General features: G+C 56.4%; 1 protein-coding gene across 5 annotated transcripts; it reads left to right on the top strand.

Moving 5' to 3' along the window:
* The first annotated feature begins 2,956 nt into the window (after nt 1-2,956).
* Nucleotides 2,957-11,737, top strand: PLPP2 (phospholipid phosphatase 2). Of its 5 annotated transcripts, none has more exons than XM_023242385.2 (6): nt 2,957-3,116; nt 5,912-6,063; nt 6,401-6,591; nt 10,427-10,484; nt 10,711-10,887; nt 11,031-11,737. In XM_023242385.2, exons 1-6 carry the CDS (start codon nt 3,065-3,067, stop codon nt 11,178-11,180), a joined length of 780 nt encoding a protein of 259 aa, XP_023098153.1. In that variant the 5' UTR covers nt 2,957-3,064; the 3' UTR covers nt 11,181-11,737. The 5 variants fall into 5 exon arrangements, with proteins under 5 accessions (XP_023098153.1, XP_023098152.1, XP_023098146.1 ...); XM_023242384.2 differs by having other exon boundaries at nt 6,314-6,591; XM_023242378.2 differs by having other exon boundaries at nt 6,278-6,591.
* Nucleotides 11,738-12,147: the final 410 nt, after the last annotated feature.

Here is a 12,147-nt window from a genome sequence, read left to right as displayed (position 1 = left end):
CAGAATTCACCGCTGCTGGATTCTAACTTGAAGGGGACTCCAAGTACCTGCCTCCCCACTGCTGTTTGATTAACCCTCCGGGGTGGTTCCTAGTGAGTCAGGTGTTCCTGGTGAAGTACTTCAGTGCCACCTCAGGGCTTAGGTGGGCAGACATGCTCACGGACCGGCCTGTCCCAGCTCCCCAGGTGTACGGCTCTGGGACCCTTAGCAGGGGGTAAGCCCCAGTTCTGGAAGAACTCCCAGTACGGCCTGAGCCTCTGAGAGAAGTGTAGAAAGACCTGGGAGCGATGGCGGCACTCAGGTGGCACCCACTGTGTGGGCGGCACCTTTCTGCCCACCCCCCGGGCATCACGCCCTCAACTTCATCACCTGGAGCCCATGAGGTTGATGAGAACTGACCGCCACTCCTTGGTAGACCATAAGGGACCAAGGGGTTGGTGTGGTCTCTAGGGGACATAGGCAAGTCCCTGGCACCTGCAGGTGGGGAGAAGCCTTCCAGGGCTGGCTCCCAGCCCAGGTTCTGTCCCCAGAGCAGGCCTCACTAGCCTCGGATTCTCTCCGAGAAGGATGTAAGACGGATTCCAAGTGCAAAGCCTCCTTGAAGTGTGAAGGAACCCAGCTAGCAGACCCCATTCCTAACCTTAATCCTAATCCTTACTGCCCACATTAGATTTTAATCCTGACCGTATCCAGGTGTTTTAAGGACAGGGTGGGATTGAGGTCAGCGGGGAGGGCTGATGGCTCATCAGAGAACAGGCCATACTTCTTCCTACCCCTGGCCTCTGCCCGAAGGAGCCTCCCCTAGAGACTGCTTGGGTCCCACTCGCAGCCCCGGCCCAGGTCACCCCCAGGACCACACTCCCATTGGCACGCTCCCCCCAGCGAGTAGTAGGCGCTCAGTAAGAACCCCGCATTTCCTGGACTCTGGTATAGCATTGCCCTTCGTCTACCTTAACTGAACATGTCTGGGCAGTCACCCTGAGGTTAAAGTGAGTTAAATACAGCAATGAGGAGGCTAGCTAGCATTTATGGAACATTTTGCTGGGCATCGCAGATGCTGATCGCGTGTAAGTCAGGTAATTTGCACAAAAACCGTGATTCATTAGGCATTGCCTGAATGAGTGAACTAATGAAAGACGGGAGCTGGAGCCCAGGACCTGCGTTACCCCGGGGCGCCCCCCCCCCCCGCCCCAAGTGGCAGCAGGAAAAGCCAGTGAGCAGGGCCGGAGCCTACCTGGGGGGGGGGGGGGCGGGCACACCTGCTCCAGGAGCGCTGGATCCAGCCGAGCCTGAAACAGGACCCTTGGGACAGCCCCACCCCGGCCCAGACACTGGAAAATCCCTCTGGGCAAGTAAATATGATCTCCCCACCCCCACCCCCACCACCGGAAGAAGTCTAGGGGCGAGGGAGGAAGCTGGATTTTTTTTTTTCTTTAGGATGTGCCCATCACTCCCGCCCCCAACAACAAATGCGGTTGGAACGAGGGGAAGCCATACTGGGGACATGCCTATCACACTGTCTTTCCGGCACACCACAGACGGAAAATCCGGGTCCAGAAGTTTCCATGCTAGCCTTTGCCAGGTCCTGGGAGTGGGCTGAGTTATTTTGAGTGAGTGTGTGTGGGGAGTGTCTCTGCCGGCCCCTCAGAAGAGGGAAGTTGTCCCAGGGCGCAGAGGAGCTGGCGTTCAGACACCCGCCCCCAACCCTAATAGCAAAGGAGCTCCAGGTCTGCTGCACACTGCCCCTCTTCCCCAAGGTCCCCGGCTCCCTCCTGGGTCCCCCGCACCCTGTAAGTGCCTGTGCCTGGTCACCCTCCCAGGGAGCAGGGTCAGTGGGACTCTGAGTTTAAGCCCCAGCCGCCTTTGGATCAGGGGCTCCCTGTCTTTCTTTGGGTCTGGCTCCCTTCATCTCTAAAAAGGGTTGAGACTCCCTCGCTAATGCTCTGTCTCTCAAAAATGAATAAATGTTAAAAAAATTTTTTGAAGAGTTGGGAAACATCCTGTTTTAGGGTTGTTGGAGGGGCTTGGAGGGTGAATGTGTTTGAGAAGTCAAGGGAGCAGACCCTGGGGCCAGGCCCCCTGGGTTCGACTCTCCCCCACCTCCCCCTTTACACTGTGTGACCCTGAGTGACAGAACCTCGTGTTTGTGTCATGTTTCCTGCCATGTCAAAGCAGGGCTCTCACCAAGGCTTCTCAGATGGTTTCAGCCCAAAGGATCTAGTGATGGCCCCTTGGACCTCAGTTTCCCTAGCTTAGATGCTCTTGACTCCTGGGCGCCTCCCAGCTCAGGGCTCCCTGGGACCTAGTGGGGGCACGGGGCACAGAACCTAACCAGCTTGTGAGCGAGTTCCTACGTCTACCTCCTGCCACCTCCGTTTCCTCCTCTGTAAAGTGGGGACAGCGCCAACAGCCTCGACAGTGGGTGCTGAGGGGCCTGACCTGAAACGCCACGCATCACCGGAATGCCAGGGCTTCCAGCATTAGGAGGAGAGAAAAAAAAAACCCGCGATTAAGCCATGACACCCCATCGGTTTTCATACTTTTTAGGCACTTCCTGACTCAGACGTACTAAGATGTGCGCAGCGCGAGCGCCGCCCCCCCAGTGAAACCGATGTTCAGAGAGGGGCCTGGCCCCTCGCCCGCTCCCTCCCTCCCTCGCTGGTTCGCTGGTTCCTTCCTTCCTTCTCGCCACCCGGCCCTTCCCCGACTCCGCCGGCCCAGTCTGAGGGTGACTCTGGGCCTCGGTCCCTCAGCCTCCCGGCCAGGGCGCGGACGACCCCTCCCCACCCTCCAGACCCGGGCTGGGGTCTCCCGCCCCCACGCGCAGGAACTCTCCAGCCGGCCCCTCCCTGCCCGCCGCGGCCGGACTCTGCCCCCGCCCCGCCCCGCCCCGCCCTCCCGCCGCTCCCCTGCCCTCAGCTGCCCTCCCCTGCACGCCCCGCCCCGCCCCGCCCCTGCTGGACCCAGCTCGGCGCCCACGTGACCCCGCTGCCAGGTCGGGGCGCGACGGGACGCGCTGGGACCGGCGTCGGGGGGCGCGGGCGCGGCCCGGGGCGGGGGCGGCATGGAGCGGAGGTGGGTCTTCGTGCTGCTCGACGTGCTGTGCGTGCTGGTCGGTAAGAGCCGCGGGGCCCCGCGCGTGGCGGGGCGGACCCCTTCCCCGGCGGTGCGCGCCCAGGCGCCCCGAGGGCTGGTTTGTAGCGGGGGTGGAGTGGGGTGGGGGCCGCAGGCGGGGGAGCTCTGGGGTGACCTCGGCGCCCACATCGGCCTGCGTGCCCCCCCACCCCCTCGGCCGTCCCGTGTCGCGGAGGGTTTGCGTCCCCCGGCCGGGGCGGTGACTCACGCGGGCGGCGGTCCAGGTTCTGGGCGGCCAGGGGCGCGGCCGGGGGCGGGGCACCGCCGGGAGGACCTCCACCCCCACTCCCGGGATCGGCGTTCCCCACGGGCACACTCAGCCGCTCGGTGGGATTCGAACCCCCTTCCCAGGCGGGGTGTGTGGGGAGGGGGTGCACAGGTGGAGAGAAAGGCTGGGCCCCGGGCTACGGGTGGACCCGTCGCCTCCGGCGGCGCAGACCAAACCTGTCGGGCGGGTTTGCGGGCCAGGCTGGGGGAGGGGGTGGCCCGAGGCCGCCCCCCTCCCCGCCCCTCCCCCAGGGTCCCGGGAACAAAGGCTGAGTGTTTGCTCCGGGGCGGTGCGGACAATGGCCCCGGAATTCTACCCCCCGGCGCGGGGAGGGGCCCCCCTCGGGCCCAAGTCGCACCCCCCACCCCCTCCTTGTGGGGTTCCTGCACCTCCGCCGGGACGGAGGTCGCTGAAGGGCGGAGGGGTAATGCCCTGAAGGATCGCGCGCCAGCCCCAACCCTCACCCTAACCCTAAGCTCTTTGGAGTGGGCCAGGTGGTAACGGGAAGAGGTCCACAGGGGGGACTAGCCATCCGCTAGCCCTAGCCATCATTTATTGAGCACCTGTTATTTACATTTAAACATCCGTGTGGCACTTATGTATCCCAGGCGCTAAGTGACATGCAAATAATTAAGTCTTTTCCACGGAACAGTCTAAGGGAGGTGCTGTTTCAGCCCAGAGAGGTTCAGGCACCTGCTGCAGGCAAGTGTTGCTTCTTTGTGCCAGGCGCTCGAGGCCCAGGCAGACCCTGCTACCATTCTTGAAGCTTCGCGATATAAGAAGTTGGGTTTCATTGGGTGACGAGGACCCTGATGAAAAAATGGGGGGCGGGGATGATGTAAAGGCAGGGAGGTTCTGGAAGTGTCTGCCATGAGGGTGTGAACCAGAGTTTCCCAGGCAGGGAAAGGCCCCCCAGTTCAGTGCTTTGAGCTCTGCTTCCTGAATCCACAGCTCTGCTTCCAGCTGAGGGTGATGAGCCTCCCTCCAGTGGAAGGGGCTGGGACTGGGGCTGGGGGACAGGAGGCGGAGGCTAACCTTGCCGGGCGAGGCCCCTTGCGCCAGCCCCTGCCCTGGTTGGGTTGCAGGGATGGGGCTTGACTTGGTGGCTCAGCATATTCTAGGCCCCGCCTCCCCACTCCTCCCCAACTTTGGGGGTCTCCTGCCTGGCTTCTCTGCCTCTACCCTTGCCCTACCTCACAGCAGCCTGAGGGAACCCGTCGAACGCATGCTCTGCTCCTTTGCTCCAAGCTCTCTGGTGTCTCCCACCTCACTCACAGCAAGATTCCCGTTCTTACAGTACCCTCCAGTCCCAGTGTTCCAGCCGTCCAGGCAGGGTCCTTTGCTGTTCTCTGGGACTGCCTTTCCCTCTGCCTGGAGCTCTTCCCCAGATCTGCCCTGAACTTCCTCAGCTCCCTTGATCCACCTTCTTTTCTGTGTGGCCTCCCCGATTCCAGTCACGTTGGCCCATGATTCTTTATCCCTAACACTCGGCTCCATGGGCAGACCTCTGTGTTTCCCTTGACTAAATTCGGTGTCTTAGGAGGAGGAGTTGGCCTTGTATTCATGCCAAAGAAGAGTCACACCCTTTTACACTTGTCACCTGCCCTGCTGGGGGGCAAAGGGCACCCTGCCTTCGTTTGTCACCCTTGGCTCAGCGGGGTCCTGGGACCCCAGTACTACAGCAATGCCTTTCATTATTCTGCCAGAACTTGTGGCTCCTGAATATGTCTTTGGACTGAGGCGTCGAGGCCCTTGGCCGGCTCAGGGTTAAAGGCAGGAATGCAGGTGTCTCAGCTCTGGCCCTTTCTGTGGTGCGTTCCTGGTCTCTCTGGCCTGCCTTACAGTGAGGGGCAGGGAGGGCCTCTCTTCTTTTAAAAGATGCTTATTAAAACACCTGCCTAGGCCAAGCCCTGGGCAGGCTCCGGGGACCGCCTTGAACATGGTGGGCCCCCCTCAGGTGTCCGTCAAGCCCTTTGGGTGGGGCTGACAATCAAGTATCACACTATGTTGCAGAAGTGCATACAGGCCCAGAGACGTGGAGAACAGAATTTCTGTTCTGTGAAAGGGGCGCCAGTGTGGGCAGTCAGGAAGGGTGGACGGAGCTCAGGGAAGGTAGCTTGGTTGCATGGGAAGGTAGCTCGGGGACGGAGCTCGGTTGCATGCTTATGGAGTTTGCTCAGGGAGGAGAAAGGAGGCTGGATGGGAGTGAGTGAGGGGGGAGGTGGGGTGGGGGCTGTACAATGGGCCCGGGGAGGATTTTGGTGTTTATCTGAGGACGATGGGGAACCATGAGGGGGTTTTAATGAGGGAGCAGACTCCCGTTCGCCATGGGGAAAGCTCCTTCTCGCCTCGGGTTGACGCGGGGGTGAGGAAACCAGGGAGGGAAGGCCGAGGCAGGTGGCCAAGTGCCCGACAGAAGCTGGCATTTGTGGCCCCCGGGCTTGGCTGGTGGGACCACACAGCATGGGGAGAACCGTGTGGCCACTGGCTTCTCTCCCCTGCCCCCAGCCTCTCTGCCTTTTGCCATCCTGACGCTTGTGAACGCACCATATAAGCGAGGGTTCTACTGTGGAGATGACTCCATCCGGTACCCCTACCGTCCAGACACCATCACCCACGGGCTCATGGCTGGGGTCACCATCACAGCCACCATCATCCTCGTAAGGCAGGAGAGGTTGGAGGGTGGTAGGTTGGGTGCTGGGGGTGGGGCCAAGTTTTGCCCTGAATGGTATGTGGGGAAGGGGGCCCCCCCCTTTGGAGTTCCCAGAATCCCAGCAGACTCAGGGAGGCCAGGCACCCCGAAGCCCTTTCTGTGGGGAGTCCGAGGCCCAGCGAGCCAGGGCTTGGTGGAGACCCTCACAGTTGCCTCCCCAGCCCAGCCATGAGTGCCCTCAGTGGCTCCCTGTGCAGGTCTCTGCCGGGGAGGCCTACCTGGTATACACAGACCGCCTCTATTCCCGCTCCGACTTCAACAACTACGTGGCGGCCGTCTACAAGGTGTTGGGGACGTTCCTGTTTGGGGCTGCGGTGAGTCAGTCGCTCACCGACCTGGCCAAGTACATGATCGGCCGTCTGCGGCCCAACTTCCTGGCGGTGTGTGACCCTGACTGGAGCCGCGTCAACTGCTCCGTGTACGTGCAGGTGGAGAAGGTGTGCAGGGGAAGCCCCGCCAACGTCACCGAGTCCAGGTGGGTGCTGGACCGGCCGCCTTCACTCGGGGCGATGCTGGGGACTCTAAGCCACGGCTGTCCCCACCCCTGGGGGAGGAGTCGGGGCTAGAGCAGGACCCCCAGGCGCTGGATGTGGAAGGGTGAGCTTCCTGGAGGGTAAGGTGGGGTGAGGCCGGGTGGGGCCCGTGGGCCTGGGTTGGGGAGGTGTGTGGATGTGAGGTGGGGCCGGGATGCGGGGTCCTGAGCAGAACAGCCCCCCAAACCTCAGGCCCCACTGTCCGGCTTCTGCTCTGTGCTCTCACATTCTCTGATAAACTTCTCAATTAATTGGCATCTATTTTCCTGTTTAAAATTTTGAAATAAAATTCACATCCCTAAAAATCAAGAATTTAACTATTTTAATACATGCAATTCATTGATTCTTAGTACATTCACAGTGTCGTGCCACCATCCCCACTCTCGTATTCCAGAATATGTTTATCATCCCAAGAAAGAAACTCTGTGTCTATTAGTTATGAGGCCCCCGGCACTGCCTCCTCCCTGAGCCCCTGGCACTCACGAACCCCCTTCCTGTGGGTGGGCGTGCCTCTTCTGACGCTTCACGCACGTGGGGTCACACACCGTGCAGCCTTTTGTCTGGCCTCTCCCGTGTCTGTGCTCACATGTGAGGTGTGTGCGTTTCTGCCTCACTTCTTTCGGGGTTCTTGTTCTGTGCGTTATCTTTGTGATTGTGATGTGTTCTTGACACGTGTGCCTTGATCACTGTGTAACGTCCTTTGTGTCTGCGAACGGTTTTTTTTCTTTTCTTTTCATCGTCTGTTTTGTCCCATAGCAGCGTGGCCACTCGGGCTGTCTTTTGGTTGCTGTCTGAATGGAATGCTTTTCCCACGTTTGTACTTTCCGCCTGTTTGTGCGTCTGAAGGTATACGGCATATGCAAAGTTACGTCACTTTGTAAGTTTGTTTTGCAACCTCCGCCTTTTAATTGGAGAGGTTAGTACATTTATATTTAATGTAATCCCCCATAAGAAAGAGCTTCTGGTGTTTTGCTATTTGTTTTCTACATATTCTTTTTTCCTGGCTTTAGAATTTCTTCATTACTGCCTTCTTTTATGTTAGTTACTGACTGTGCAGAAAGTTTGTGGCTATGTAGCTCTGCCCCCCCTTATGAGATTTTCACAAATTATATTCTATACATTGTGTGTTCATCAACTCAGATTTATAATTACTGTTTTACTCAGGTTTTTGAAAAATGAGGCATAATTGACATAATTCATATGATGCGATGTTTGTTTTAGGTGCGCAACATGGTTCAGCATTTGTATTTACCTTGAAATGATCACCACAATAAATCTAGCTAACACCCATCTGTATGTGCAGTTAAAAAATTATTTTTTTAAATTTTTGTGTATTCAAAACAAATTTTTTTTAACGTTTACTGATTTTTATGAGACAGAGAGAGACAGAGCATGAACAAGAGAGGGTCAGTGAGAGAGGGAGACACAGAATCTGAAACAGGCTCCAGGCTCTGAGCTGTCAGCACAGAGCCCGATGTGGGGCTCGAACCCACGATCCGTGATATCATGACCTGAGCTGAAGTCGGACGCTTAACCGACTGAACCACCCAGGCGCCCCAATTTATTTATTTTTGAGAGAAAGAGAGAGAGAGCACACAAGTGGCGGGAGGGGTAGAGACTGAGGGAGACACAGACTCTGAAGCAGGTTCCGGGCTCTCAGCTGTCAGCACGGAGCCCAGCACTGGGCTTGAACTCACACACTGCGAGATCATGACCTGAACCAAAGTCAGATGCTTAACCAAGTGAGCCACGCAGGCATCCCATAAAATTGTTAGAAAAAAATCAGGAATTACGAGCTCAAGTACATAAATACTGATGGTTGTATTGTGTAACTACCTTGACTCGTGTATCTCAGATCTTTGTGTGAGCCTCAGCTAACTGTCTAGCACCCTTCATTTCTCCTGGAAAGACTCCCTTTTGGAATTTCTTATAGGGCGGGTGTTTCAGTAATGAATTCTCTCAGTTTGTGTTTATCTGGGAATGTCTGAATTTCTCCTTCATTTTTAGGGGGTGATTTTGCCAGACCTAGAATTCTTGGTTATTTTGAAAGTATCACCTCACTGCCTCTGGCTTCCATGGCTTCTGACAAGAAACTGGCTGCTAATCGTACTGAGGACCCTCGTACCACAGCGGTCTCTTCTCTTGCCGTGTGCACGGTTCTTGCTGACTGTCCTTGGCAGTTTGATTACGCTGTGTCTCTGAGCTTCTCCCGTTCGAGTTCTCAAGCTTCTTAGATGTGTAGATTCGTGTCTTTGATCCGGCTTGGGCAGTGTTCAGCCATTATGTCTTCAAATACTCTTTCTGCCCCTGTCTGTCTCTCCTCCCTTCTTTGGGCTCCCCCGTGTGTGTGGGCATCCCTGGTGCCTACCTCTTTTTCTCCCTTCTTACTCTGTGCCCCTCCAGTTGAATTGTCTCAGTTGACCTGTGTCCATGCTCACGGTTCTTTCTGCCCATTCAGACCTGCTGGTGATTTTTCATTTCAGATACTACTTACTGTTTTCAGCTCCAGAATTTCTGTTTGGTTCCTTTGGATAACTTCTGTCTCTTTGCTGATATTCTCTGTTTAGTGAGACATTGTTTCCCTCTTTGAACAGATTTTAAATGGCCAGAGAAAAGTCTTTGTCCAGTAAGTCTAGCACCTGGGCATCCTGGGGACAGCTTCTATTAACAGATTTCTTTTCACCCTGTGTATCGGCCACACTTTTCCCCCTGTGTGCTTTGTGACTATTTGGTTGAGAACTGGGCATCTTTAATGTTGTCATGTAGCAACTCTGGGAATATCTTGTGCTCTCCCACCCAGCGATTATTGTTGCTCTTTGTTGCAGTTGTCGGTCGGTTGGTTAGCGACCTTTTGACCTAATTTTGTAAATTCTGTACTCTTTGTCATGTGTGGCCATGAAGTTCTTTCTGTTACCTGCACGATCAGCTAGTACTTGGACAGAGATTTCCTTAAACATCTGGCACTGGGAGAAAGACCTCTCTCTGAGTTTGCCGATGGGCTGTGTGTGCTGTGTCGGGGCCTGCCTTCCGAGCTCAGGCAGGCTTCCTGTTTGCGCAGCACCTGAAGGTCAGCCAGAGGTGAGAGCCAAGGGCTCCTTTCCTGAGCTTCCTGGTGGGTCCCTGTGCCTCGGCTGCCATGCATTGCCCTGGGCAGCAGTGACCGACATTTGCTGTAAAGGCTTCAGAGCAATTCCCCAGGTAGCTGCGTCGGCCACAGGAGAGTGGCGTAGCTCTGCAGATCCACCAGATGGGTCCAGACAATCACAAATCCGTGCAAAGAGGTCTGTTTTGCTAGTCCTGGTGGTGGCCACTGCCAGTGTGATTCCGTTCGTACGAGTGTTTCCATTGTGTTTATGGAGGGCTGGACCTTTGGAGTTCCTTAATCTGCCATTCTCTTGTCCACTGGTGTCCTTTTTGCTAAACCTTGAGCTTAATTCCTGCATCAAGAACCACAGATGGGAAATGACCCCCAAACTGTGGTGTTATCTGTTTGTCTGCCCTGGTTCTGAGTCTGTGGCCTACGGTATCCTTGTTAAAGACTGTGAGCCCCAGTTGGAGACTTTGTTTTGTGTGGTCAGGAAATGAAAAGGGGCCACGTTTCCCCATAAAACCCTCCCTATGCTGGGTCCCAGACTGTGGGATACACAGGGGGCTGGGGGCCAGGGGCCCGGGGACTTCGAAGGCAGAGATGTCAGTGAGCTTCCCGGTCTCTGAGCCTGGGCCCTGGGCTCTGTTCCCTGTGCAGCCCCTCCTGACACCTGTGCTCTCCTTTCTTAGACTGTCTTTCTATTCTGGACACTCCTCCTTTGGGATGTACTGCATGATGTTCTTGGCGGTGAGTCTGTTTCCCAGGATTGGCTTGTGGGACTCGGCCTCAGTTTCTCCTTCTGCAAAAGGGGGAAGGGGAGGTGGTGATGGGTCGAGGTGACTGGTTTGTTTCTTAGAAACTGGAGGCTCCCGGCCTTCTGGCTTTGTGTTCCTGGCCTCCACTCCCGTCTGCGCCCTGGGTGTGGGGTGAGCCCAGCGGGCTCCTGGGCTGATGGCTGCCCTCCGGCCCCCAGCTCTACGTGCAGGCACGGCTTTGCTGGAAGTGGGCGCGGCTTCTGCGGCCCACAGTGCAGTTTTTCCTGCTGGCCTTTGCTCTCTACGTCGGCTACACCCGCGTGTCTGACCACAAGCACCACTGGAGTGATGTCCTTGTTGGCCTCCTGCAGGGGGCACTGGTGGCCGGCCTCACGGTGAGCTCCTGGGTCAGGAGACCCACCCTGGGTGGGGGGATCCTCTTGTCCTCCCCACTCCACTCTTCCCCTCAGAGCCCATCCCTCACCCCCCATGACCTTCCCGTTCCCCTGCCCCCATCAGCCCTTGTCTTGTCTCCTAGGTTCGCTACGTCTCGGATTTCTTTAAGTCCCGGCCCCCACAGCGCTGCCTGGAGGAGGAGGAGCTGGGACGGAAGCCCAGCCTGTCACTGACGCTGACCCTGGGTGAAGCTGACCGCAACCACTATGGGTACCCGGTCTCCTCCTCTTGAGGCGGGGTCCTTCTGTGCATCTGCGTGTTCATGGTCCTGGCAGGGACCTCCGCTAGCCTGGTGGTGAGGGCTCCTCCGCTAGCCTGGTGGTGAGGGTGCCCTGTGCTGGCCGCTGGTGGGCGTTCCACTAACCCTGCCTGCTGTGCACTGGACCAGGGGTCTGGGGGTGCACAGGGCAGCCCCAGTGTTTAAAAGAGGGACTTTGTCCTCTTTTCTCCCTTTTGTTGATTAGAGGGGGACCAAGAGACCCAGCTAGATGCTGTTTTTGTAAAGTGTAATGTATATGTGGACTTTGAGTAAAATAGAGTGTTTGCTCGACAACTGATGATAGCCTCTATTCCTTATGGCCATTCTGAGCACTGTTCGTACAGCAGAGGGGGAGACACTTCCTTGCTTGGGGCTCAGCTGAGCTCAGGAGTCAAAGTGGCTGGTGGCAATGTTGCCCTTTGGAGATGCGGGAAGAGTGGTGCACTCTTTCCCTGGCCTCACCCTGTGTATCTCTTCATCTGGCTGTCGATTCATAATTATCACACCCTTTAATAAACTGGTAAACCTAAGTGTTCCCTGATTTCTGTGAGCCACTCCAGCAAATAGAGACCCTAAGGAGGAGGTCATTGGGACCTTCCGGTCTAGTCAGTGGGTTAGAAGCACAGGTAACAGCCTGGGGCTTGTGACTGGCATCTGAAGTGGGGGGGGGGTGGGACCGAGTCCTTAACCTGTAGAACCTGATGCTGTCTTGAGGTAGAAGGTGTCAGAATTGAGTTCTTGGATACCCCAGTGGTGTCCAAGAATTGCTTTGTGGTGTTTTTTTTTTTGTTTTTTTTTTTTTTGTTTTTTTTTTTTTTGAGGAGGGGCACTTCCTGGATGTTGAAATTGGGTCCAGAAACTGAAAGAATTGTCTATGAATCCATTTAGTCAAGAAGACAAATGAAAGTAACAGCCAGGCCTTTACTGGCTTCCTCTGGTC

The sequence above is a fragment of the Felis catus genome, chromosome A2 (assembly GCF_018350175.1).
Source record: "Felis catus isolate Fca126 chromosome A2, F.catus_Fca126_mat1.0, whole genome shotgun sequence".
Taxonomy (NCBI): Eukaryota; Metazoa; Chordata; class Mammalia; order Carnivora; family Felidae; genus Felis; species Felis catus.
Note: the sequence above shows the minus strand (reverse complement) of the source record. Positions and strands in the feature narration are given on the sequence as shown.

Coding starts and splice junctions, on each gene's coding strand:
- PLPP2 (XM_045042239.1), top strand. CDS start 3,065: ATGGAGCGGAGGTGGGTCTTCGTGCTGCTCGACGTGCTGTGCGTGCTG. Junction 10,485..10,710: donor ACTGCATGATGTTCTTGGCG/GTGAGTCTGTTT, acceptor TCCGGCCCCCAG/CTCTACGTGCAGGCACGGCT. Junction 10,888..11,030: donor CACTGGTGGCCGGCCTCACG/GTGAGCTCCTGG, acceptor CTTGTCTCCTAG/GTTCGCTACGTCTCGGATTT.